This window comes from Scyliorhinus canicula, chromosome 17, assembly GCF_902713615.1.
Source record: "Scyliorhinus canicula chromosome 17, sScyCan1.1, whole genome shotgun sequence".
In the NCBI taxonomy this organism is placed as follows: Eukaryota; Metazoa; Chordata; class Chondrichthyes; order Carcharhiniformes; family Scyliorhinidae; genus Scyliorhinus; species Scyliorhinus canicula.
The window spans coordinates 89675289-89703166 of NC_052162.1; the positions used below are offsets into that span (position 1 = coordinate 89675289).

General features: G+C 44.2%; 1 protein-coding gene across 3 annotated transcripts in view; it reads left to right on the forward strand.

Annotated features, from left to right (window-relative positions):
• Positions 1-7539: 7539 nt before the first annotated feature.
• The window catches only part of LOC119952451 (U2 snRNP-associated SURP motif-containing protein-like), a 59371-nt gene continuing 39032 nt past the window's right edge, over positions 7540-27878 (forward strand). For 2 of the 3 annotated variants that reach the window (XM_038776218.1, XM_038776219.1), the window contains exons 1-9: positions 7540-7611; positions 18689-18769; positions 19618-19732; positions 21002-21126; positions 24918-24985; positions 25113-25234; positions 25535-25614; positions 25724-25889; positions 27244-27452. In XM_038776218.1, the coding sequence (XP_038632146.1) occupies positions 18692-18769; positions 19618-19732; positions 21002-21126; positions 24918-24985; positions 25113-25234; positions 25535-25614; positions 25724-25889; positions 27244-27452 (963 nt within the window). In that variant the 5' untranslated portion in view covers positions 7540-7611; positions 18689-18691. Of the gene's footprint in view, positions 7612-18688; positions 18770-19617; positions 19733-21001; positions 21131-24917; positions 24986-25112; positions 25235-25534; positions 25615-25723; positions 25890-27243; positions 27453-27878 lie in introns of those variants that run through there. The other variant, XM_038776220.1, reaches the window with a different exon arrangement.

Consider the following 27878-nt stretch of genomic DNA (forward strand, 5'->3'; position numbering starts at 1 on the left):
ACCGTGCTGCCCAAAGAGGGTGGTAGAGTTGGGATGTCTCACATCCATTAAAAGGCACCTGGATGAGCACTTGGCGCATCATAACATTCAAGGCTATGGGCCAAGTTAGGGCAGCACGGTAGCATTGTGGATAGCACAATCGCGTCACAGCTCCAGGGTCCCAGGTTCGATTCCGGATTGGGTCACTGTCTGTGCGGAGTCTGCACATCCTCCCCATGTGTGCGTGGGTTTCCTCCGGGTGCTCCGGGAGCCGTTGCAGACTCGATGGGCCGAATGGCCTCCTGCACTGTAAATTCTATGTAAAGTGCTGACAAATAGGATTAGGTAGGCAGGTCAGGTGTTTTTCATGTGTTGGTGCAGAATCAATGTGCCTCTGCTGCTCTGCATTATTTTGAGATTCTGTATACAAGATTGGACAAATGCCAAGGTATTAGGGCTCAGAATGGGATCCTTTAGTTCAAGGTTTTTCAAAGTGTGGGTTGTGACCCACGGGTAAGTATCAGAAGGATTGTGGTGTTCCCGAAAGATAGAATTACTTCTTGCTGTGCCCATCAGCTGCTAACGTATAGTTTCCCAATGACAGCATTCAGAAGCCTGCAGAAAAATCCTGCCTAAATTGTCAATTTAGTCCTATAGAGGGAGCAATTATTTGACAGAAGAATGGAGAGAGTTGCAAATTATTATCTGACAAAGAAAACAGCAGAATAAGCGCCTCCTTGTAGTTGCAGTGATGAGAAAGTTTGAAGCTCCAGGATATTTGTGAAACAGATTGCAACTACTCCCTCAATCTCGTGGAATCTGAGCAATCTCACCAATGAAACTGTAATATTAATGGGGTTATTTAAAAATATCGCTCCTGTAAACCACCACTACCCCCTTCATGGCAGTGGCTCCGCTTTGAAAACTATATCTCGTAGAACCTTTAGCAGATTCTTCACCCTCTCCTTCATCCTGGCAAAAGCTGCAGCCCAAGAGTTCGCCCAGACGTGGTTCATCAACACTTCCATTCCCCAAGAAATGGACCGCTTGTACTCTGCCCCGATGCAGAACAGCGATCCGGTGAACAACATCAAAGGGACCATACTCCCAACCCCAGGAGACCATACTGCAGCAGAAAGAAACCATCATGAATCAGAAGAAATCAGAGAACTCGCTGCCAAGTTCAGCTGATATAAGAGTCAAGAGTATGTCAGATTCCTCAGCGAGTGAGCACAAACCCAGATTTCACAGCAAGCTCTGGGCGATCTCTCTATAGTTCAAGCGGACACGGTAAATCAACTTTGACAAACTGTGCAGTCACTCAAAACATGCCTGGAGAATTTAGAGGTAAATATAAGTAGAAACGGAAATTCTAAATATCATCGAACTAGATTAGGACAAAAGCATGGAGACCACCCACCCAATAGAACATTGGTGCAAAAACCAATAGAAATCTATTTGAGATCCCCTTCTCAAATAGATACAACTTTTTCAAAAACAAACTGAATCCCAGCAAAATGCTTTTCCAAGTTGCAGCCAGTGAAAGTTTGAGTTCTTTATATGAGGTGGCAGTTCTTATTCCTTTTTAACACAGCTCTAGTTGACATAAGTGAATCGCTGGTTTTCAGATGACAGATGCTCCCATTTGGGCTGTCTTGACCGTTTTGTTAGTGTGGATCAATGTAATGCTCGCAATGCAGCTTGTTCTCATTCTATAACAAGCTCCTTACACCTCTGTGTGAGTGTGTTGTTCTCGGTGATGGCAACAGAAATAGCAGACAAGTCGCTTGAAAGGTCTTCTGCAGATCTCCTTGCAGTGTGGTTGCTGCTGAGGGACTGTGTCAACATGGAGACACTTTCAGTGGAACATAGGAATTAGAAACAGAAGTAGGCATACAACCCTTTGAGCCTGCTCAGCCATTCAATTGGATCATGGCTGATCTCTTTCTGGTCTCAAGTCTAACTCCCCACCTGTTCCTCATATCCCTTTAACCCAATTTTATATATCAGAAACATATCTATCTCTGGGACAGCACGGTGGCAGAGTGGTTAGCACTGCTGCACCATGGTGCCGAGGACCCGGGTTCGATCCAGGCATCGGGACGCTGTCTATGTGGAGTTTGCACATTCTCCCCGTGTCTGTGGGCCTCGCCCCAAAAGAAGATGTGCAAAGTAGGTAAACTGGCCACGCTCAATTGCTCCTTAATTGGAAAAAAAAATTGGGTTCTCTAAATTAAAAAAAAAGAGTTATATCTGTCTCCCTGAAACCATTTATGACTGATTGCACCGCACTATGGAGCAGCAAGTTCTACAAATTCACTACCCTCTGCGGGAAGTAGTTCCTCCTCATCTGAGTTATCAATCTACCGCTTCTCAACCGATATCCGTGACCTTTCATTCTAGATTTCCCCACAAGGGGGAATATTTAGTCTACATTTACTTTATCAATCCCTTTTAGTATTTTATATACCTCTATCAGATTCCCTCCCATCCTTCTAAACTTGAGCGAGTATAAGCCCAGAGAAGGGAATCTACTGCCATTGCAACAAGAGCTGCATTATTGGAGACATCGGCCTCCATGAAGTGACTGCATTCGTTTGTCTTTTGGATGGAGATATGAACAATATCTAAGAAAGATCTGTTCATTGTCCGTTCTATCTGATTAGTGGCAGCAGAGCAGTCAGTTTGTCAGTTGTCTGTAGGGCAGGTTTAAGTGTTGTCAGCATTCATCAATATTGATCAACTTTTTTCTAGTGGTGTACTTTGAAGTTGAATAAACTTGTATCAAGTAATTGAATTTCACTCAATCAAGATTTTATCGCTATCTTCAGATTCATAGCTGTTTTATTTACAAGAACCACACATGGCTCTTTCTCCTAGTGATATGTATTCTTTGTTTTCCTCTCCTCAGTCTTCTCTTCTTTATATCCTCAAGGCAGTGCCCCACAATGAATGCAGGTTCACAATTGGTAGTGGCCCTCCAGTATCTCAATATCTGTCCAAATCAGATACTTTTGACCAGTTTACTATAACTCAAAAGGTTTTACCTGTGTCTTTTAACAGCAAGGAGAACACAGGACAAACACAAGTATTAATTTATATATTTATTAAACACTCATAAATTAACCAAAAATATGTAATACTACAAACACCAAGATTTGGTTATACTACCTGCAAAGATGGCTTGATGGAACTGTGGGTCTGATTCTTGAGGCCTTCTGGACAGTCGAAGGTGAGTCTCGCAGGCAGCTTCTTTATTTCGTGCTTCCTTCTCCGATGTTTCGATTGCCTCTGTCTAGAATCTTCGCTGTTGATGTGTCTCGGGCGCTTGTTTTTACCCCCCTTCCCTTCAGGTCATTTTACCATTTCTTCTGGCTCTCTACCAATGAGGCCTCGGGAGGGGGTCTCGGCATCCAATGGTTCAGTTTAACGAATGTTTGACAGGACAACTGATCCCGCCCCAGATGTCCATCACTGGTGGCATGGTCTGCACATAACCTGTTTCCATATAAGGTAACAGCAGAAACTTTGGGTGCTCAAGAATCTGGCTCGATGTGAGCTACTGACAATAGACCAGTGCCTATAAATAGGATGCGATGATCTCCTGAAGGGTGATGTGACGGGTGTTCCAGACATGTTTCTAGCCGTTGGTCTGTGGGTTGTGTATTTGACTTTGGTCAAGTCTGAATTCCCCAGAGCCTGCCTGTGGTTTGATTGAACTTTGATTTAAAGTGCCCAATTCTTTTATTTAAAATATCCAATTTAATCTGGCTCAAAACTAGGCCCTGTCAGGTTACCACACTGTTCTTCATGCCTGACCCTTGGCAGTGAACTTTTATAGATAAGAGGACATATGGTGGCACATTGGTTAGCACTGCTGCCTTGCAGCTCCAGGTACCCAGGTTCAATTCTGGCTTTGGGTGACTCTGTGGAGTTTACACATTCTCCCTGTGTCTCCATGGGTTTCCTCCTGGTGCTCCGGTTTCCTCCCACAGTCCAAAGATGTGCAGTTTAGGTTGATTGACCATGCTAAATTACCCCTAAATTTAATGTCCAAAATGTTAGGTGGGGTTACTAGGTTACAGAGATAGGGTGGGGGCATGGGCGTAAGGGTTTGACAAAGGGTCATCTGGACTCAAAACGTTAGCTCTTTTCTCTGGGATTTTCCAGCATTTTCTCTTTTCGTTTCAGATTCCAGCATCCACAGTAATTTACTTTTACCCAGGACTTAAGTAGGGTGCTCTTTCCAAGGGCCGGTGCAGACTCAATGGGCCAAATGGACTCCTGCACGGTAGGGATGCTGGGGCATCGCAGGCATGTCTGATCTTGTCCTCACTCCAATACTGACATAAATTCAATGCACCAGGGGCTTCTGGATAGTGATTAAGAACAGGAAAACTAGATTATTTTCTTTCCCTGGGGCAAGAAAACTTTAGTGCCCGACTGCCTTGACTTAGGACAGACTGGGTAAACAAACATGGCATGGATCCTGAAGGTCAGCTGTCATGGGTCCCAAAGCTAGTTGGCAAAAGTGGATCCGGGGGAAAAAAGTTTGAAAAACACTGCTTTAATGATACTCAGTACCCATAATGGGAAAGTGTTTATATGTAAAACAGAATCATTCCTCAGCTTTAGGAGCATGCTCACTAAAATAAAAAGTGACCCAATTTATCATTGCCCACTGCGCATTTGAAAATATGATTTAGCAAAGGTTCATTTAGTTCTGCCAATATGGCAGCAGCAGACTAAAATTATGGACAGCAATTGCTTTTATGCTGATCATAGAATCTCACCGCCTATTGAGTAACAAAATGTTTTAGAACCATAGAGCAGCAACCCATTGTGCATGTGCCAGCTTTTTGAAAGAGCTATCCAATTAATTCCGCTCCTCTGCTCTTTCCCTGTAGCTCTAAGTTCTTCCTCTTGCGTATGTATCTAATTTCCATTTTAAAGTTGTTGTTCAATCTGTTCAAGTACTCTGGACCATTTTTTTCCCCAAACTTTTTTCCTGGGACCCAATTTTGCCAACCAGCAGACCCCTGCCGGCCAAGCTTCGCGACACATAACCACATTTGTTTATCTTTAATGCAAAAGTGGAGCCTGCTTGGTCCTCACAATCTCAATCCAATCGGGTTCACAAGAGGAGAGGGCAATGCGCATATCAGTTGCAGACGTCAGCTAGTTCCTTTGTGGCATCTTCATCTTTGTGAGAACGGAAAATCTACCTCGTGCATGTAGGTTGTCATGAAGGAAAGTAGCACCAATGGCTTCTTTTGCTCAGCACAGGGAAATTCCTGGGAGATGCTGTTCCAGAATGCCGACAGCCTAATGGGATTTCGGCTGCTTTTTAATGTGCTGTCGCAGGTCAGGTACATCAGTGTAATCTTTTCATTTGGAGTCAGTTATAAGTTTTTTTTTAAAATTTAGAGTACCCAATTCTTTCTTTACAATTAAGGTGCAATTTAGCATGGCCAATTCACCTACCCTGCACATACTTTTGGATTGTGAGGGTGAGACGCAAGCAGACACGGTGAGAATGTGCAAACTCCACATGGACATTGACCTGGGGCCAGAATCGAACCTAGGTTCTCGGTGCTGTGAGGCAGCAGTGCTAACTACTGAATCCCCGTGCTGCCCGTTGAGTCAGCTTTAAGTTAATAACTGACGTTGGGGTCTCAATCTCAAAAGAAATTTTCACCCACCATCCCTCTTTCAAAATCTGAAACACCTCTCATTGCCAGCACTTCCCTGCATATAACACACATGGGCTTTGCATCCTTATTTGCATTGGCACAATTGACTAAACCATACCTCAAGAAATCATCTTTATGTTGCTTTGTTCCTGAGTTAATTTTCTTCTCTGTAGGCTGTTAACCAGAGCCTCTGGAGGTCTGTACAGAACTGCTCTGTACTGGACTCTCCTGTGCAGCTCTCCAGCAGATTCAGTTGTAAGATCCTAGCCAGTAGGAAAACAACCTTTGGTGTCTCTGGCCCCCTTTACTTGTAAGAAAATGATTCATCTTCTCAGTCCTCTTGCCTTGCTTGCTAGCAGCTATAAACCTGAAGAAGCTCACCGTGATTTGGCGCAAAAATCACATACATACAGGGCACTTGGCATCAAATGTACATGCAGGGCTGCCGCTTCTGACTGCACACAGCCTAATTTCCTCCTTATTTAAAAGGCGGCATCCATTGTCAATAATAATGACGGTAGCAGTCATTGGGCGATTCTCCAGAGATCTGTAACTCCATGGCCCTCCGAACACTCACCCGCGACCAGCATTTGAAAAACCCAGCTCTGGACACTAAGCTGGATACAGATGTACTGTAACAAGAGGAAATTATGTTTAAAACACAATTTAAAGGTCTGCACTTAAGCATTCATTGTTTTAGAATTGCTCCAAAGTACTCTAGACCTGGACAATATTCAACCTTGGACAGATCAGTGGCAAGTTACATTTGTACCACACAAGTGCAATCCTATGACCATCTCCCCTTGACTTCTATGGCATGACTCATTGCTGAATCCTCACTATCGACATCATGGGGGTTACCATTGACTTGACTTGATGCTGAATTGGACCAGCCATATGAATACTAGGGCTAAAAGAGCAGGTCAGAGTCTGGGAATTCAGTGACGAGTAACTCACCTCCTGACTCACTGACATCATCCAGGACAAAGCAATTAAGTTGACTGGCATCCCATCCACCACCTTAAACATGCATTCCCTGTACTATCAGTGCACAATGACAGCAGTTCCATCTACAAGATGCACTGCAGCAAATCTCTAAGACTTCTTTGACAGTACCTTCCCTACCTGCAACCTCTTACCACCTAGGAGGACGAGGTCAACAGATGCATGGGAATGTCACCATCTCCAAGTTCCCCTCTAAGTGGAGCTGAGTCCACAAAAAGATCAGCCACGATCTTATTGAATGGTGGAGCAGGCTCGAGGGGCCAGATGGTCTACTCCTGCTCCGAGTTCTTATATTGTCAAGTGACGCACCATCCTGCCACTGGGTTAAAGTCCTGGAAATCCCTAACAACATGGGGTGTAGCTGTACCAGATGCAAGCCGGCATTTCACCAGCACCTTCTCAAGGGCATTTGGGGATGGGCAACCAACACTGGCCTTTTTAATGATTTCCAAATCCCATGAAAGAATATAAAAATTACTTTTGAAGTGCAATCAGTATTGCTTCGTGAAATGTAGCAGCCAATTTGTGCACAGTAAAATCCCATAAACAGTGAGATTAAATAATTGTCATTACAGAACAGAAGGATGAATGATTCAGGCAAAATTAATCCATTAGTTGAGGTAATGTTGGCCAAGAAAACCTGTCCTCACAGTTCTGTAGGATCCGAGATCAAACCCCCAAGTCAGTTTAACAATCATGCGGAGCTTTCATTTAACATTGAAAAAACAGTAGCAACAAATGAGCACACCTTAGTACTTTTACAATGTGACAGTTTATTTCTTGGTTTGTGTCCATAGAATTTTGAGCAACAAAAGTGAAATTAAAGCATTGATTTCAGTCTTCTGCTATTGTTATTCAATAGATTGTGTATCTGGGGATCCCCCTGATGCGACGTGGGACTGAAGTAATTCCTTGTCTTTAGAACACTGCAAAGGTAAAGAACTCATTGTATTTTGATGTTCAACAACATGTAATTTTATTGTCAGGTTATTTTTTAAAGCTTAAAATAGAGAAATTCACCTAATTCCAATATTCAAGTACACTCGGAAACTGATAACGTTTTTACTTTAAGCATCGCTGAAATGGAAGGTGCAATCGAGAAACATTTTGGTATAATGAAGATGTATAACAAGCCAAATCTTTTTGTGCAGTTCACAAAGCACCACTTCTCCACCATCGGGAACATTCTTTCTAAATCTAACCTGTCTAATCCTATTAGAATTTTATAAGTTTCTATGAAATCCCCCTCACTCTTCTAAACTCCAATGAACATGATCCTAAACGGCTTAATCTCCCCATATATATGACAGTCTCGCATCCCAGAAATCAGCCTGGTAAACCTTTACTGCACTCCCTCCACAGCAAGAACACCCTTCCTCCGATAAGGACAGCAAAACTCCACACAGTACCCTCACCAATGCCCTAAACAATTGCAGTAAAACATCCCTATTCCTATACTCAAATCATCCCTCTGTGAAGGCCAACATAGTATTTGCGTTCTTTACTGCATGCTGTACCTGCACATTTACTTTCAGCAACTGATGCACGAGGACACCAAGGCCTCGTTGAGTATCCACCAAGGTCTCGCTGAGTATCCGTGATGTATGTTTTTAATTCACAGAGCTGTTTTTTGTTGTCTCCAGAGATCTGCTCTTTTCCATGCTGGTACAATAGTAAAAGCCATTGGTGATTATACCCAGGGGAACAGTTGCAAACTTGGCTTTTCATTAGCAATCCTTTTGACTGCGGCCTAAGATGCCTTTCATTATCTCAATCTCCAGAGGACTATCAGTATTCTTGTAGTAGTGCACTGCTATCATTGCTGCCTACCTAGCTACTAGCATCTGATAGCTTTGATATGGACTATCTGATCTGATGATGATTCAGACCTCAGAAAAACTCTGATTGCCCAGCATTTGTCTCTTTTTCTGCCACAAATTGGGTCTAATGGCGAAGGTAATGTCAGCCAGCATGCTCTTTATGCAATACGTGTGAACATGTCATGAGTGCAATGCATGTACATCTCAAGTCCTGAATTTTGATAAGAAGCCACTATAATCATACAGCAAGTATCTTGCCTTCTGACCCCCCCAAAGCATGTCCACCATTTACAAGGCACAAGTCAGGAGTGTAACGGAACACTCCACTTGCCTGGATGAGTGCAGCTCCAACACCACTTAAGAAGCTTGACACCATTCAAGACACAGCAGACTGCTTGATTGCTCTCCCTTCCACAAACATTCAAACCCTCCACCGCTGACGAACAGTGGCAGCCTTGTGTACGATCTACAAGATGCATTGTAGTAACTCACCAAGGTTCCTCAGAACCTTCCAAACCCGCAACCATTACCATCCAGAAGGACAAGAGCAGCAAAAACTTGGGAACCCCACCACCTGCAGGTTCACTTCCAAATCACTCAACACCATGACTTGGAAATATATCGACATTCCTTCACTGTCGCTGCAGGCAACATCCTGGAACTCCCACCCTAACAGCGCAGTGGTGATGTGGAGATGCCGGCGTTGGACTGGTGTGAGCACAGTAAGAAGTCTTACAACACCAGGTTAAAGTCCAACAGGTTTGTTTCAAACACTAGCTTTCGGAGCGCTGCTCCTTCCTCAGGTGAATGAAGAGTTATGTTCCAGAAACATAGATATAGACAAAGTCAAAGATGCAAGACAATGCTTAGAATGCGAGCATTTGCAGGTAATTAAGTCTTTACAGATCCAGAGATAGGGGTAACCCCAGATTAAAGAGATGTGAATTGTCTCAAGCCAGGACAGTTGGTAGGATTTTGCAAGCCCAGGCCAGATGGTTGGAGGTGAATGTAATGCGACATGAATCCTAGGTCCAGGTTGAGGCCGCACCCGTGTGCGGAACTTGGCTATAAGTTTCTGCTCGGCGATTCTGCATTGTCGCGCGTCCTGAAGGCTGCCTTGGAGAACGCTTACCCGGAGATTTAGATTTAGAACAGTACAGCACAGAATAGGCCCTTCGGCCCTCGATGTTGTGCCGAGCAATGATCACCCCACTCAAACTCACGTATCCACCCTATACCCGTAACCCAACAACTCCCCCTTAACCTTACTTTTTAGGACACTACGGGCAATTTAGCATGGCCAATCCACCTAACCCGCACATCTTTGGATTGTGGGAGGAAACCGGAGCACCCGGAGGAAACCCACGCACACACGGGGAGGACGTGCAGACTCCGCACAGACAGTGACCCAGCCGGGAACCGAACCTGGGACCCTGGAGCTGTGAAGCATTGATGCTAACCACTATGCTACCGTGCTGCCTAGATCAGAGGCGGAAAGCCCTTGACTGCTGAAGTGTTCCCCAACTGGCCTGAGCTTGCGAAATCCTACCAACTGTCCTGGCTTGAGACAATTCACACCTCTAACTTGGGGTTACCTGGATCTGTAAAGACTTAATTACCTGCAAATGCTCGCATTCTAAGCATTATCTTGCATCTTTGAATTTGTCTATGTATATGTTTCTGGAACATACCTCTTCATTCACCTGAGGAAGGAGCAGTGCTCCAAAAGCTAGTGTTTGAAACAAACCTGTTGGACTTTAACCTGGTGTTGTAAGCCTTCTAACAGCACAGTGGGTGTACCTATACCTCGAGGAATGCAGCGGTTCAAGAAGGCAACTCACCGCTATCTTTTGATGGGCAACTAGGGATGGACAATAAATGCTGGCCTAACCAGTGACTCCCACATCCCGTAAATGAATTTTTAAAAATATTTCTGTGCCTGGACAGGTAAAACCTATAGTTGGATTTATGCTGGATAAAGATGTTTGTATGTGTGGGTTAGTTAAATTCCAACTGTGTTTCTGTGGTGCTCAAAAGAGGGCTAAGGCGCCAAGAAAAAATGAACCAGCAGTGGTTGCTTAGCAACTGCAGCCTTGTAAGGTTGAGAAGCTTTTAAGTTTTAGGTTAGCGACTTTCGGTGGCGGCCATGGTGTGAGTGGTTGCATATTCGCTCGAGGCTGTTTTTTTCCGGATATTTTCCCCATTTGTAGGGTGGATGTTTTGTGGAAAAAAGGTGTTGGAGTGGCTGGAGGAAAGTTTGACTCCACTGGTGGGGTTGGTGGATGGAGCCACGGACCAGAAGTGAGCTGGAGCAAGAGAATCTTTGCGACGCAGGTTCAGATGGCGGAGGGTAAAGGGTCTGCCTTGCCTGCCGAATGGGCGTCCAACCAACTGGTAGACTTTTTAAATGAAAAGTTTAGCAGGCAGAGGGGTGAGACCCGGGAGGACCTAGCCAAGGCATTGGAACTGTTGAAAGTGGGAATTGATCGTGTGGAGCAGAGGCTGGAGTCCCGGGGTCAAAGTGGAGGAGGCGGTGGGGAAGCACCAGGAGCAGCTATCCTCGTTAGCGGCCGAAATAGGTGTGATACGAGAGGCCTCGAAGCGGTTAAAGGAGAAGGTGGCGGAAGTGGAGAACCGCTCCCAGAGACAGAACCCAAGAATGATGGGGGTGCCTGAAGGCATCGAGGGAGCGGACGCTGGCACGTATATGGCCAAGATGTTGGAAAGGTTGATGGGGCGTGGGGGGGGGGGGGGGGACACCTTTGACGGGCTCATGGAGATCGACTGAGCGCAAAGGGCGCTGATGAGGAAGCCGCAGGAGAAAGCCGCTGAGGGCAATGGTGGTGCGTTTTCACCGGTTCCTGGACAAGGAGAAGATACTGAGATGGTCGAGGCAGATGAAATGCAACTGGGAGGAGAGTGAGCTTCGGGTGTATCAGGCCTTGGGCGCGAAGAGGAGAGCTTGGTTTAATCGGGTGAAGGCTGCCCTCTTTAAAAAGGGGTGACGTTTGGGATGTTGTACCTGGCTCGCCTTTGGGTGACTTTTAACAGCCGAGAACATTATTTTGGAATATCAGAGGTGATGATGGAGATTTTAAGAGACAGTGGACTGGCAAGTAAAAGGAGGACATTGAACTGTGGAGGAGGGTGAGGAGATGGGTGCTTTTTCGTTTTTGTCTGTATCTTTTATTTTCTCGGTTGTTGGAGAACTTTTCTCCTTCGAGGCGTTTTGCTGCGACTGGGGGTAAGCGCACCATTTTTTTCTTGTTGCATTATTAGTTGTGAGGTGTGCGAGCGAGGGGATAGGGAATCAGTAGAGAGTAGGAGGCTTAGGCGCCTTAAGTGGGGGTGGGCAGGCTAGTTAATGGGAACGCAGTGGGCGGTGATCAGGTGGTTCGTGTAGTAGAGGGCGATGGGGTGGTTATTTTGTTTAAGGGGAGGGGAGGCTGCTGACAAAGGTGTTGCTGTGGCGTAGCATGGGAGAGAGTGGTGACGGTGGAAATGTGGGGGTGGGCCTGGAAGGGTGCGTGACATGGGTCGGGGCTGGCTTAAGAAGGGGTATGATTAGGGCAGCACGGTGGCCTAGTGGTTAGCACAACCGCCTCACGGCGCTGAGGTCTCAGGTTCGATCCCGGCTCTGGGTCACTGTCTGTGTGGAGTTTGTACATTCTCCCCGTGTCTGCGTGGGTTTCGCCCCCACAACCCAAAAATGTGCAGAGTAGGTGGATTGGCCACGCTAAATTGCCCCTTAATTGGAAAAAATAATTGGGTAATCTAAATTTATATAAAAAAAAAGAAGGGGTATGGTTGATCGGCAGGGGAGGGGTGCCCCCAGACGAGGTTGGTCACAACCTGTGGCCCTAACGTCTGTTATCATGAAATGCTTCGAGCAGCTAGTCATGAGACGGATCACTGTCAGCCTCCCAGGCGGTCTCGATCCACTGCAGTTTGCCTATCGCCACAACCGGTCCACAGCAGACGCTATGTCACTAGCTCTGCAATCAAAACTCAAACACCTCGACAACAAGGACATCTATGTAAGACTGCTGTTCATAGACTACAGTTCTGCCTTCAATACCATTAACCCAACCAGACTAATAACCAAACTCCGCAATCTTGGACTTGACCCCTCCCTGTGCAGCTGGATCCTCGACTTCCTCACCAACAGACGACAATCTGTCAGAACAGGCAATAGTACCTCCTCCACAATAGTCCTCAACACCGGAGCCCCTCAAGGATGTGTGCTCAGTCCTCAACTGTACTCCCTGTACACCCATGACTGTGTGGCAACAGTTAACTCCAACTCAGTCTATAAGTTTGCGAATGATACGACTGTGGTGGGCCGTATCTCAAACAATGGCGAATCAGACTACAGGAGGGAGATAAATCACTTGGCTGAATGGTGCACCGAAAACAACCTCTCTCTAAATGTTGGAAAGACCAAGGAACTGATCATCGACTGCAGGAAGCGCAGCACGACCCATACTCCCGTCTGCATCAATGGCTCCTAAATGGAGATGGTCGATAGCTTTAAGTTCCTGGGGCTCACCATCACCAACAGTCTGTCCTGGTCCACTCACGTGATGCAACAATCATGAAAGTCCAACAACGTCTCTACTGCCTGCGAAAGCTAAAGAAATTTGGCATATCTGCATCGACTTCTACAAATGTGCGATAGAGTGCTTCCTATCCGGCTGTATCACAGCTTGGTATGGCAACTGCTCAGTCCAAGATTGAAAGAAACTGCAGACTGTGGTGAACTCAGCCCAACGCATCACACAAACTTGCCACCCCCACATTGATTCTGTATACACCTCTCGCTGCCTCAGGAAGGCATACAGCATTATCAGAGACGCGGGGGGAACGGGACTGTGGAGGTTTGGGAAGCCGAGGGCGAAGGAATTTTTATACTTTGCTCATGTGCGCAGGGTGTACTCTTGGATTGATTTTTTTTTTTGCGGTGGGTAGAACATTAGGCGGGGGTGGTCGACTCTGGGTACTCAGCGATTGTAGTTTCAGGCCACGTGCTGCACTGGGTGGGCTTGCAAGTGAATCGGGGAGGGCCCAGCACCCACAGTGGAGGCTGGACGTAGGGTTGTTAACGGTTGAAGAGGTGTGTGATAGGGTGAGAGCCGCCATTCGGGGGTATGTGGAACTAAATGATATAGGTGGGGTCTTGACCGCCAAGTCGAGAGGCACTGCAGGCAGTGTTCAGGGAGAAGGGGAGGGTCTGTGCGGTGCATAGAGAGAAAGAGGAGCGAGCAGAGATGGCAATGTTGGTGGGCGAGATCTTGCGGGTGGACAGGAGGTTCTCGGAGGCTCTGTAGGCGGGATGGTTGAAGGAGAGGCAGAAGCTCCAGATGGAGTTCGGGCTGGTGTCCACAGGGAAGGCAGTAGGGCAGTTGCAGAGTACGGGGAGAAGACTAGTAGGATACTGGCCCACCAACCCATGAAGCAGGAGGCGGTGAGGGAGATTGGAAGGGTGAAGGACGGTAAGGGTGGTGGTATTGGACCCGGTGGGGGTGAACAGGGTACTTGAGAGGTTTTACAGGAGGCTTTATGAATCGGAGCCCTCGGCCGGTAGAGCAGGAATGTGGCGATTCCTGGACGGCTGGAGTTCCCCATAGTGGATGAGAGCTTGGTAGAGAGGTTGGGAGCACCCATTGGACTGGTGGAGCTGATGAAGGGTATGGGGGCGATACAGGCAGGGAAGGCCCTTGCCCAGATGGTTTTCAGTAGAATTCTATAAAAAGCTTTTGTGAGACCTGGGGCCCCTGCTGGTATGGGCATTTATCTCCCTCACATTATCGCAGGTCTCAATAGTTTTTATCTTTAAGAAGGACAAGGATCCGGAGTGGTGTGGGTCCTACCGCCCAACATCACTGCTGAATGTAGACGCCAAGTTGTTGGCAAAAATCTTGGCATTGAGGACTATGTGCTGAGGGTAATAGGAGAAGACCAGTCGTGGTTTGTAAAGGGGAGGCATCTGTCGGCCAATGTTAGGTGTCTGTTGAACATTATAATGATGCCCTCAGAGGGACAGAATGTGGAGGTGGCGGTCGACATGGATGCGGAGAAGGCCTTTGATCAGGTAGAATGGGAACATTTGTGGGAGGTGCTGAGGCAGTTTTTGGATTGGGTCCGATTGTTGCATCAGGCATTGGCACATGTGTAAGGACGGACCGGGTGAGTTTGGGGTATTTTGGGCTGCATTGTGGGACGAGGCAGGGATGCCCACGCTCCGCATTGCTCTTTGCCTTGGCGATAGAGCCAACTGGCAATGGCGCTTAGAGCGTCAAGGGGTTGAAAAGGGATTGTGCGGGGAGGGGTGGAACATAGGGTCACGCTACATGCAAACGATCTGTTGCTCTACATAGCAGATCCATTGGAAAATATTTGGGGGATCGTCGACACTTTGGTGGAATTCGGCCCGTTTTCTGGGTATAAATTAAACATGGGGAAGAGTGAGGTCTTTCCGATCCAAGCGAGGGGGCAGAAGTGGAGGTTGGGCGAGCTGCCATTTAAGGTAGTGGGGACAGGTTTTAAGTATCTGGGCATCCAGGTGGTGCGGGGATGGGAGCAATTACTTAAATTGAATTTGGCCTGGCTGGTGGAGCAAATGAAGGGGAATCTTACGAGGTGGGACGTGTCCCCGCTGTCATTGGCGGGGCGGGTGCAGTCCATGAAGATGACGGTACTCCCAAGGTTTTGTTTCGTATTCCAGAACTGTAATGATTTAAATCTCAAAAGCCTTCTTTAGGAAGATCTATACATTGACCTTGGGGTTTGTGTGGGTGGGGAAAGCTCCACGGGTGAAGAAGGTGCTGCTGGAGCGGGGACGTGGAGGGATGGTGGGCTGGCCTTGCCAAACTTAATGAATTATTACTGGGTGGCAAATATAGCTATGGTAAGGAAGTGGGTAGTGGGGGAGGGGTTGGTGTGGGAGTGGATGGAGGCAGCCTCGTGTAAGGGCACTAGCTTGGGAGCACTGTTGACAGCACCTCTGCCATTCTCGCCAGCTCGGTACTCCACAAGACCAGTAGTGCTGCCGGCCCTGAGAATATGGGGACAGTGGCGGCAGCACCTGAGGTTGGAGGGGGCCTCAATTTGGGCTCCGATCAGGGCAGCATGGTGGCACAGTGGGTTAGCCCTGATGCCTCATGGCGCTAAGGTCCCAGGTTCAATCCCGGCTCTGGATCACTGTCCGTGTGGAGTTTGCACATTCTCCCCGTGTTTGTGTGGGTTTCACCCCCACAACCCAAAGATGTGCAGGCTAGGTGGATTGGCCATGCTAAACTGCCCCTTAATTGGAAACTAAAATGAATTGGGTAGTCTAAATTTGAAATTTTTTTAAAAAATAAATAAAAATTTGGGCTCCGATCTATGGGAATCTCAGGTTTGTTCCGGGTTCTGGACGTGAGGTTCTAGGAGTGGCAACGGGTGGGGAGTGAGCGGTTTGGGGACCTATTCCCAAGCTTGGAGGGATTGGTAGATGATTATTAGCTGCCCAGCGGGAACAGGGTCTGGTACTTAGTGCGCAACTGAGGAAACAGGTGCCATCCTTTCCTGACCTGCTCCCGGTGTTGCAGGACAAAGTGGTGTCAAAACAGGAGTTGGAGGGCAGGTTGTCAGAGACTTGCAAAGAATTAATGGACTGGGAGGGCGTCCCGATAGTGGAAGTGGGGGATGAGTTGGGAAGGGTGCTGGAGGCTGGGTTATGGGAGGAGGCTCATATGACTGTGACCAGAATGAGCAGGCTTTTTGAGGGAGTGGAGGATAGGTGTAAGCAGAGCACGGGGGGCCCTGCGAACCATGTCCACATGTTTTGGGCCTGTCCTAAAGTGGACGGATTTTGCCGATGGTTTGCGTGATGTCTGAGGTGCTGAGGGTGAAGGTGGTCCCGAGTCCAGAATTGCCAATTTTTGGAGTGTCGGAAGTCCAGGGGGTGAGAGAGGCTGACATTTTGGTCTTTGCCTCACTGGTAGCCCGGAAACGGATCTTCTTGGGATGGCGGGACGCCGAAACCCGGGGTGCGTGTGAGCGATTTAGCGGAATTCCTTAGGCTGGAAAAAATCAGTTCGCTATGAGAGAGCCTGTGGAGGGGTTTGCCCGGAGGTGGAAACCGTTTATCGACTTCTTTCAGGATAGTTAAACAAGCTAGTGCCCTTACACATGAGGAGAGGGAGTTGGGGTCTTCGGGGTTTAAAAGAAAAGAGACATGAGAGGGTGGGGGGCACGGCAGGGAGGGTGGGACATGGGCGTTGGTTATTTATTTAGGATTTCCTGTTTATTCTCTTTTTGGTTTTGGTTGTGTTTGATGTGTGTGTGTGTATATATATATATATATATATATATATATACAGCGCTACCATGCTGCCCTATAAAAACATTTTTTTTTAAGTTTTAGTTTAGCTAATTTGAGACCATTGAAGGTTAGTGTGCAAATTCAGTCGGCAGTTAGGAAGACAAATGCAATGTTAGCATTCATGAGGGCTAGAATAACCTTTATTAGTATCACAGTAGGCTTACATTAACACTGCAATGAAGTTACTATGAAAGTCCCCAAGTCACCACACTCTGGCGCCTGTTCAGGTACACGGAGGAACAATTCAGAATATCTAACTTACCTAACGAGCCCGTCTTTCGTGACTTGTGGTAGGAACCCGGAGCGCCGGGACGAAACCCAAGCAAACATGGGGAGAACGTGCAGACTCTGCACAGCGCATACACAGTGACCCAAGCTGGGAATCAAACCCGGGTCTCTGACGCTTCTAAGCAACAGTGCTAACCACTGTGCTACCCATGCCGTTCATACAAGCAGGAATGTTCTTCTGAGGCTGTATAAGGCTCTGGTCAGACCCATTTAGAGTACTATGAGCAGTTTTGGGCCCCGTATCTAAGGAAAGAAAGGATGTTCTGGCCTTGGAAAGGATCCAGAGGTTGTTCACAAGAATCATCTCTGGAATGAAGAGCTTGTCATATGAGAAGCGGTTGAGGACTTTGTGTCTGGCCTGTACCCGTTGGAGTTTAGAATGAGAGGCGATCTTCTTGAAAATCACAGGATACTAAGAGGCCTAGATAGAGTGGACGTTTAGAGGATGTTTCCAATAGTAGGAAAACCTAGAACTCGAGGGCACAGTCTCAGACTGAATGGACGATCCTTTAAAACTGAGATGAGAGGTTTCTTCAGCCAGAGAGGTGGTACATCTGTGGAACTCTGCTGCAGAAGGCTGTGGAGGCCAAATCACTGAGTGTCTTTAAGTTAGAGATAGATAGGTTCTTGATTGATATGGGGATCAGGGGTTATAGTGAGAAGACAGGAGAATGGGGATGAGAAACATATCAGCCATGACTGAACAACGGAGCAGACCCGAAGGGCAAAATGGCCTAATTCTGCACCTGTGGTCTCATGGTCTAAAATGTACTTTGTAATCCATGTTAAGTTTTAAATCTGTGTGTATTTGTTAAGCTCAGGCGGGTGGAGTAAAGGAATATTGTATAATAATTCAACCGCTGACATTTAATATTTTTTCTTTTTGTTAAAACTAATTAACGGTCCTGTGACTCTTCCTCCATATTTTATACAAAAAAAATAAAAATTAGGGTCTTTTGAACTAGGGTTCCATCTGGGATTTTCCCGTCCAGTTATAGCATCAACTGGGATCAGCCTTGAAGTGCATTTGGTCACAGCTTTATGCTAAGTACAAGTGCTATGGGACAAGTAGTAATGATTAACGTAATATGTTACTTACAAATTCTGTGTACCTAGAATTATGCACCACAGTACCAGCCCATTCAACTCATCATGCCTGTGCCTGTTCACAAAATGAATAATTCTTAAGCTGTTTATCAGGACTGCAGACTCAACTTCTTTACTTACAATTAAGTGGTCGGGCTTGCACCTGTTTAAAATAAAAAGTTAATCTGAATTTTGTTTTTTTAATGGTTTAAAAACTTGCAGTGGAAATTTTTATTTTGCCAACTTTCAACCCCTTCTTTACAAGTCTCTTCCCTGCAGGCTTGGTGCCTTAATAGTGAAAGCAACAATAATAGTTTGGGTAGTGCTATTTTGCAACCTCTCTTTAGCCGTGTCGCAGCATGACCTTAGCAGAGCACTAGGTTTAGCATTTTGCTGGCCTGGAGTTAAACCAAGTGTAAACCCGGTTAAATTGTGCTTTGATTTATCGGCAGAAAATGGCAGAAAACAAACTGAAGAGCTTAGCTTCAAAAAGGACCTTAAGCAAGAAAGGGCAAGAAGAACTAAGAAAGAAGGTTTGTGTTTTTGCTTCCATTTGATAATGTTTTGTGGATTCTGTCTGTCTGCTGGGAATTGCAGAACATTTAATTTGAACCTAATGTGCTCTAACATTTAGAGGTTATGTGCATACAAGAATTCTTAAATTAATGTTGCAATAACTAGTTGAGTATTTTAGTAATTTCTAGAAAAAGCATCCAGCTTGAATTCGTAGGTTATGTAAAATGGAGGCATTGATTACATTTAATATTGAGACTACAAGTAGGGCATATATGAGCTAACGTATGATTCATGTAATTGATGGAAAATCTAAACAAAAGTTGGGTTTGATAGTTTTCAAAGTATTGTTTTCATAAAATCTGCCAAAAGTCCTGTGCTTGGTAAAGTTTTAAATGCCGTTTTATACTCGAACTTTAAACCGTAGAAGTAATGTTTAACATTTCCCTAATGGAAGACAAGTTTGATCACGTAAAACGTTTTGATGTGGATCCTTGTAATTCAAAGAGCAAAATACTTTGTCTGAAAGCGCAATTGAAAAAAAAAGCTTCAGCACCAGTAGTACTCTACTGTGGGACAGCTCTAAGTAAGGGAAGCTCAAATTTGCATAAAGAACAGAATTTGTGAAGTGGACAAATTGATTGCCAGTGGAATGTTTTTGCTCCAAGCGTATCACTTAATGGAGCAATGCAAGGAATGATTATGTATCTCTCAGCAGTATCTTCAGCACCACAAGTTGATTAGAGCAACATTAAGGCACAACAGCTTTAGTTGTGAACAGTTAGAAAGCTTATTGATGTATTTCTTGCTTTCAGAGATTAAAATAATTAATAGTTGTAAAAATATAAACTACTGCTTTTTTTAACAGGAAGAGGAACTAAAGGCAGCTGAAATCTATGAAGAATTTTTAGCATCCTTTGACTCGGGTGGTCAAGGCAACGTAAAAACTTTTGTCAGAGGTGGCATTGTAAATGCAGCTGAAGGTAACTTTTTCAATTGTACTTCATGTTGGTTGTGCCAAAGTGTAATTACAGTTCTTTTGTTTAAAAGTGTAACTACATATATGAATATTTAAATAATTAGTTAGAGAGTCAAGACTTTGAAGATGCTAAAGAATATGTTCTATTGACCTTTTTCATATTAATGTTAATAATTAATTAGTTTTATCTGTAATTCGAATGACAACTGAGTTTTGTGTCTGGTTACAAGCATTTCAGCAACATTAAAGAAACATTTACCGATTTGCCAGTGACTGAAGTATTATGCATCCTTGCTTATAACAATTTTATTTATTGCCATTGCAACAATGCATTTTGCCAGTCTTTGCAAGCCTCCATCTGATATCACAGTAAATAGCCGAGTTTTGAATGCTGACTTCAGGAATAATTCATCTAGAAATTGATTCATTCTTGTCAGAAATTGACCATCTGTACATTTCTTAAAATATTGAATAAACTTTGGCTGTCTTCCAGCAAAACGCTCTTCTAGAAGTTGCCAGTTAGTTTAACAAGACTCTTAAGTATGCATGTTCCAAGCTATTTTCACAAGATTAGGGAGTCATGTGCCAAGGATTTGTACAGCTTGTTGCAGTCCAGGTGCTGCAGTGTAAGGGTGGTACGGTGGCATAGTTGTTAGCACTGTTGTCTCATAGCTCCAGGGTCGGGAGTTCGATTCTGACCGTAGGTAATTGTGTGGAGTTTGCACTTTCTCCCCATGTCTGCATGGGTTTCCTCTAGGTGCTCCGGTTTCCTCCCACAGTTCAAAGATATGCAGGTTAGGTGGACTGGCCATGCTAAATTTCCCCTTAGTATCCAAAAGGGTTAGGTGGGATTACTGGTTACGGGGATAGGGTGGAGGTGTGGGCCTATTAGCTTGCTCTTTCTAAGGGCCGGTTCAGACTCAATGGACCAAATGGCCTCATGCACTGTAGGGATTCTATAATCTCAGAGTAAAGGCACATCCCAATCTTAATGTTCAGTATAACTGCAGAATCCGAACCGAACATCACTTTAGGAATTTGTTTATTACACCTAAAGTCAGGATGCATCTCTGGAGAGAGAAAGAGTTGATGTTTCAGATCAGTGACCTTTCATTAGATCTTAACTCTTGTTTCTCTCTCCACAGATGCAGCCTGATCTGCAGAGCACTTCTAGCATTTTCTGTTTTCAACTCCGATTTCCAGTATCAGCAGTATTTTGCTTTTGGATATTGCATTTATTTGGTGATTGTTATTTTTTGGGTTAATTTTTCAGATGAGAAGGAAAGAGACGAAAGGAAGGCTAAACTGTATAAGCCTAAAGCTAGGTTTGGTGAAATGAAAACATCACGGCAAGAAGTACCTTCTACACCAACTACACCTTCTGACGTGAAGAAATCTGTACGTAAGGATATGTAATAATTTATGCTTACCCACTTAAAGTGAGCTAATGTCACTTATGTTGCCCCTGTAAGAATTGTAATCCGTCAAAGATCGACACATTAGGGCGGCACGGTGACGCAGTGGCTCACACTGCTGCCTATGGCGCTGAGGACCCGGGTTCGATCCCGACCCCGGGTCACTGTCTGTGTGGTGTTTGAACATTCACCCCCACAACCCAAAGATGCAGGTTAGGTGGATTGCCATGGAATTTGCTCCCTAATTGGAAAAAATAATTGGGTACTCTAAATTTTTTTTAAAATTAAGATTGACACACTGGACAAAAGGAGAATACGTTTGAAGGAGTGACTAAAAGCTTGGTCAATTGGTGACTTGAAAGAAGGAAGCAGAGGACCATGGGGGAAATTGCAGAGATTGGAGATTATTTGAAGGGAGCAGTGGATACATAGTATGCCAGTGTAGGAGAGGCATATTCTTCTCTGAGGATTGTTAGGCTAGAAAAGGTTGCAAAGATAGGGTGCCGTGAGTCAGAAGAGTTTTGAACATATTTTAGATTTGAGGCTTTTTGAAATGTGAGCCAATGGAAGCTAGTGATTATAGGGTTGTGGTGATGAAAAGTTGTATACAGTAGGATCCAGGCAAGACAGTTTTGGATGGGCCCAAGTTTATGGCCTGAAGGTAGCAAAAGTACAGATGAATGTTTCAATAGGATACACAGAACATACAGTGCAGAAGGAGGCCATTCAGCCCATCAAGTCTGCACCGACCCACTTAAGCCCTCACTTCCACCCTATCACCGTAACCCAATAACCCCATCTAACCTTTTTGGTCAGTAAGGGCAATTTATCATGGCCAATCCATCTAAACTGCACATCTTTGTGGGAGGAAACCGGAGGAAACCCACGCAGACACAGGGAGAATGTGCAGATTCCGCACGGACAGTGGCCCAGTGGGGAATCGAACCTGGGACCCTGGCGCTGTGAAATCACAGTGCTAACCACTTGTGCTGCCTGCTCCCAAACAGCGAGATAGAGCCTGAGATGAGCCATGTCATTGAGGTAGAAGGTCTTTATGGTATAGAGGATCTATTAAAAGCTTGGCATACATCAAAAAGGTAACTAGGTTGTGGAGCCTGGTTCATCCTGAGACATTGATCAGGAAAGCAGATGGTATTGGGGGCAAGGAGGAGGGTGGGGGAAGGGAGGAGGGTGGCTGGGGTGATTGAAAATGATGACCTCAGTTATTCCAGTATTTAAACAAAAGGATGAGGAAATGACCAATTAAATGGCCTCCCCTGGGAGCCTCATTCAGTTAAGGTTGGAGGGTAGGTACTCGCTGGATGAGCAATGGGAAGTCCTCCAGCACTCTCAAATTGGCAATCCCATTTCAAGAGCTGGCAGCTGCTGATGCAGGTAGGAGACAGAGAAATGGAGGCAGCCTCTGAAGGGATTTTAATTACTGGTAACAGTAAAAAAGGCCAGATCTACCCTGGTCATCATGGAGAGAAAGCACCTCTATTGGATGGCAAGCAGCCGCAGCTGCAAATCGTTTTTTAAAATATTTTTTTTCCAATTAAGGGGCAATTTAGCATGGCCAATCCATCTACCTTGCACATCTTTTGGGTTGTGGGGGTGAGACCCACGCAGACACGGGGAGGATGTGCAAATTCCACACGGACAGGGACCCGGGATCGAACCTGGGACCTTGGCACCGTGAGGCAGCAGTGCTAACCACTGTGCCGCCATGCTGCCCATTGCAGCTGAAAATCACGTTTGACAAGCCTACTGACGTTTTGTGAGGACATAACCAACAGTATATGTGGGTGAACAGTGGATGTAGTGTATTTGAACTTTCAGAAAGCTTTTGATGAAGTCCCACATAAGAGATTAGACTGCAAATGAAAGTGCGTGCCATTGGGGATAATATATTGACATGGATTGAGAATATGTTGGCCAACAGGAACAGAATAGGAATAAATGGATTTTTTTCAGAATGACAGGCGGTGGGTGACTAGTGGGGCCCCACAAGGATTGGTACTTGGGAACCAAAAATAATATTTAAGTTTGCTGATGACACAAAGCTTGGTGGGGATGTGAGTGGTGAGATGTTGAGGGACTTCAAGGTGATTTGTGCAAGTTGAGCAAGTGGACAAATACATGGCAGATGCAGGAAACATGGATAAATATGAAGTTATCCACTTCGGTAAGAAAAACAGAGTGGCAGAATTTTATTTAATTGGTGACTTTTAAAGGGACCTGCGTGTCCTTGTACGCCAGTCACTGAAAGCAAGCATGCAGGTGCAGCAAGCAGTTAGGAAGGGAGATGGTATGTGTTCCTTCATTGCAAGTAAGGATGTGTTACAGCAGCTGCACAGTGCCTTGCTGAGACCACACGTGGAATATTGTGTACGATTTTGGTCTGTTCTTAGAAAGGATATAGTTGCCTTAGAGGCAGTGCAACAAAGGTTGACCTGACTGATTCTTGGGATGGCAGGATTTTCGTACACTGAGAGATTGGATTGACTGGGTCAGTTTTTGCTAGAATTTAGAAGAACAAGGGAATCTCATTGAAGCTTCTAACATTCTGACAAACGATCAAGAGGTCACCATCTCAGGATACGGAGTTGGCCATTCAGGGCTGAGAATTTCACTGTGAACCTGTGGAATTCTCTACTAAAGGCTGTGGAGGCCAAGTCGCTAAACGTATTTAAGAAGGAAATCGATAGATTTCTAGACTCTAAAGGAGAATGGGGAAGGAGCGGAAGTATGGTGTTGAGATAGAAGATCAGCCATGATTATATTAAATGGCGCAGCAGGTTAGAAGGGCCCAGTGGCCTACTGCTATTTTCTATGTTTTTAAACTGTGTCCCTGTGTAAGAAATCAATACTTCTCATACTCTGTTAAACTTTTTTTTGTTTGATGCCATTGTTTTGGTGTGTTTGTTGCATTTATCTTATTTTGAGGTTTTTGAACACTTGGTGCTTCTCAGTCAGCATTCAAAACCAAACATGGGTTCCATTATTCATTGTTTGAATTGATTTGGTGAGATATTCATTGTTGCTCAGCATACAGTTTTATCGGAAGACTGGGAGCTCGAATTGAGTACTATTAAGGTGAAAAGTTGCATGAAGCTTTAACCATTTTCTATAAGGTGATTGAAACATTTCTGCACTTTTTTTACACAGTTGGTGGGAAAATATGTTGAAGTTTTTTTACTTCTCATCAAGGCTATTAATCAACTTTTTTCAGGATAGCGAATGACCAAAATAGTGTGGAGAAAACTCTACATATTTTTAAGCAGGAGATTAAGTTTCCACCGATGCGGGCAGCACGGTGGCCTAGTGGTTAGCACAACCGCCTCACGGCACTGAGGTCCCAGGTTCGATCCCGGCTCTGGGTCACTGTCCGTGTGGAGTTTGCACATTCTCCCCGCAGACAGCGTGGGTTTCACCCCCACAACCCAAAAATGTGCAGAGTAGGTGGATTGGCCACGCTAAATTGCCCCTTAATTGGAAAAAATAATTGGGTAATCTAAATTTTTTTTTTTTTAAAGTTTCCACCGATGCTTAACTATCTAGTTGCTTAAACCTAAGGAAATTATGCATTTCAAGGTTAGAATTAAGGAAATGTGTTGGAAATTTTGTAAGCTTGTTTCTAGTTGGGAATGCCAGTTAACTAATGGTTTAAGTTCTTCTGGCAAAAGATCTTTGCAATGAAATTTTGAGTGTGTTATAGCCTAGTTATTCTTTACACAGTAAATAACCTTTTTCCCCTCCTTTCACCAAAAATAGACTGTCAAAAAAGTAAAAGATGAAAAAAAGAAGAGTAATCTGGAAATATTCAAAGAGGAGCTCAAACAGTAAGTGTTCTATGAATTGCACACTATGGCTCACAGTTTCTTAAATGGATATAGAAATTGTTTCTTATGGAGATATAATTGAGTACTTATTATACATTTTATGATGGTCTTTTTAATGTTCCTTTAGGATCCAGGAAGAACGTGAAGAGAGGCATAAAAATAAAAAAAAGACTAAGGAAGGAAATTTAAGACCAAGTCGTTTTGAACCCATGCCTGCCGAACTGGAACAGCAGATAAACAGACGTGTCTGTGAGCATTCATATCACCTTTTGATTCACAGTAAACTTTTATAAGTGCACATTGAACAATTAATTGGAAGGCAAAGTTATTTTAGTGATCTCACTGTTTTGTGCAGATTTGAACTTCAGACATCAAAAACTTTTGCACTCTCCTTTACTTTTTTTAACTTGTGCCATATATCTGAAGCAATGCCTAGTTAACATAAAGGATATTAGAAGTGAGATATTTTATAAGTTAAGAGAGCATTTATTTATATACTGCAAAATATTCAAATTTCTGATGTGAAAATTATTTTTACATTGTATCTAGTGCTTGATGATACTCCAGGATCATATGATTCAGGGGATCCTCATACTACAAACTTGTATGTCGGAAACATAAACCCACAGGTATTTTCAAGTTTTTATTGTAACTTGTCACATTTTAGCATTCTTGATACTTGGGAGTGTCTTACATATTTAATGAGTTTATCAATAACAGGTTTTACTGTACGTTTAGATGGACGAAGAGATGCTTTGCAAGGAATTTGGTAAATTTGGCCCTTTAGCAAGTGTAAAAATCATGTGGCCTAGAACAGAGGAAGAGCGAGCTCGACTCCGAAACTGTGGTTTTGTTGCCTTCATGAATAGAAAACATGCAGATAAAGCCCTTAAATCTCTCAATGGTAAGTAAAGCAATATAAAGGTGCCTTTATACTGAGTTAGATTGCAGGATATGATATTCAGCATATTATCTGACCCTGAGTGGTACTGGTCATGTCTTGCAAGCCTGCCATTAACTTCAAGGGTGTATCATGATGTGCAGCATGTGGGCGAAAATCCAGTTTAATTTCAATGTAAACAAATATTTTTATGTCTAGTTGGTATTAGTTTAGCTTCAAGCTTTAGAGAAAATATTTTTTAATTTGATGAGTTGCAGTGGATAACTTATGCCCCAGAAATTGCTGCAACAAGGTATCTTATGGTGAGTGTTGTGGATTGTATTTTCTCCTTAACCTTTCTGGTCTTATCTTTGAAAGTGGGAATTGATGGCACTGGCAAGTCACTGGGCCTCATGATCTATTTCCTTTTTTTAAAATTTAGAGACTCAATTCAGTTTTTCTAATTAAGGGGCAATTTAGTGTGGCCAATCCACCTACCCTGCACATCTTTGGGTTGTGGGGGCGAAAGTCACGCAAACACGAGGAGAATGTGCAAACTCCACGTGAACAGTGACCCAGAGCCGGGATCTAACCTGAGACCTCGACACCGTGAGGCAGCAATGCTAACCACTGCGCCACCGTGCTGCCCCATGGTCTATTTCCTTAACCAATTTGGTGGAGGGGAACAGGAGAAACAACAGAGAATGATATAAGTTGAATTAGATGCATAAAAGAAAGCTGGCGAAGGAAAGATTGGAGTTTAAAAAAAAGAGACACAACGGATATGCAAGTCAAAAAAGATCGAGGAACTATTTACCTGCAAGGTTGTGACTTAAGATTTAATTCATTCCTCTTTTTGCGTCTCCAACATTGAATTTCATCTCTGGGCCATAAATCATGCCATTAATTACAACATGAAAACCAGCCTTAATCATATGTGAAATTCTCTCATATTTAAGGCACAAATCCAACAATTTCTTGGCACTAATGGGGAGGTTAGCAGCACATTCCTGAATTTGGGAGGCCAGTGGTGGAATGCAACAACTCATGACATTTCTCTTCCTTGCTGCAAATGGCTTGATGTTTTCTGCAGTAATAATGGGGCACCATGGACTCGCCATCATTTTTCCAGCAGTTCCTGGGCCATTGCATTAGTTACAGGCAGAGATTTTGTGTTATGGTGTCTTAAAAAAAATAACATATTGCAAAAGGCTATTTAGATGTAAATGTTTTGATGTAACTTCATTTGAATTTGTGTTCTTTTGAGTATTTGTAGTACTTTTTCTGTTAATATGTTTTAATCTATTTTGTTGACTAATACTTAAAGGGGCTGCCAAATTATCTAACATGCTAAAAATCAGATGTGATATATTTACAGGGAAATTTATAATGGGTTATGAAATGAAGCTGGGCTGGGGTAAGGCAGTGCCTACCCCTCCATACCCCATATACATTCCACCAGCTATGATGGAATTGACTCTTCCTCCTCCTCCATCGGGTTTACCTTTTAATGCACAGCCTAAAGCGAGGCTGAGGAACCCTGATATGCCACTGCCACCATCAAAATCCAAGGAGGAATTTGAGAAGGTAAAAATGTGTGAATGATTTCTGTGCATGCTAGAGAATCAAAAAATTAAATGTGAAGATAGAAATATCATTGTAGGCCTCATGTTGTGAGTCTTTGTTTAAATGTTTGAAGGTTGACTTTCATTGCCCCTTTAATTTTTTTGTACATATATAGTGAGGTAATGCATATATTTTGAGATTCGTGGCACAGTGAGATGTCAAAGTATATAGAAATCAGCCCAGAGCTGGTTTTATTTTACTCTAGTGTGTTTGGGAACTTGGTGTTAACACTTTAATTCAACACAAATTTGACAACTCTAGTATGGAATTTATTTTTATTATTTTTTAAATTTATTTTTATTTTTTCTCGAGCACACTGGAATACATGGAACAATATCTCTTTGTGGCCTTTTGAAGGCAGTCACTTAGTAGCCAGTCTAACCAGTG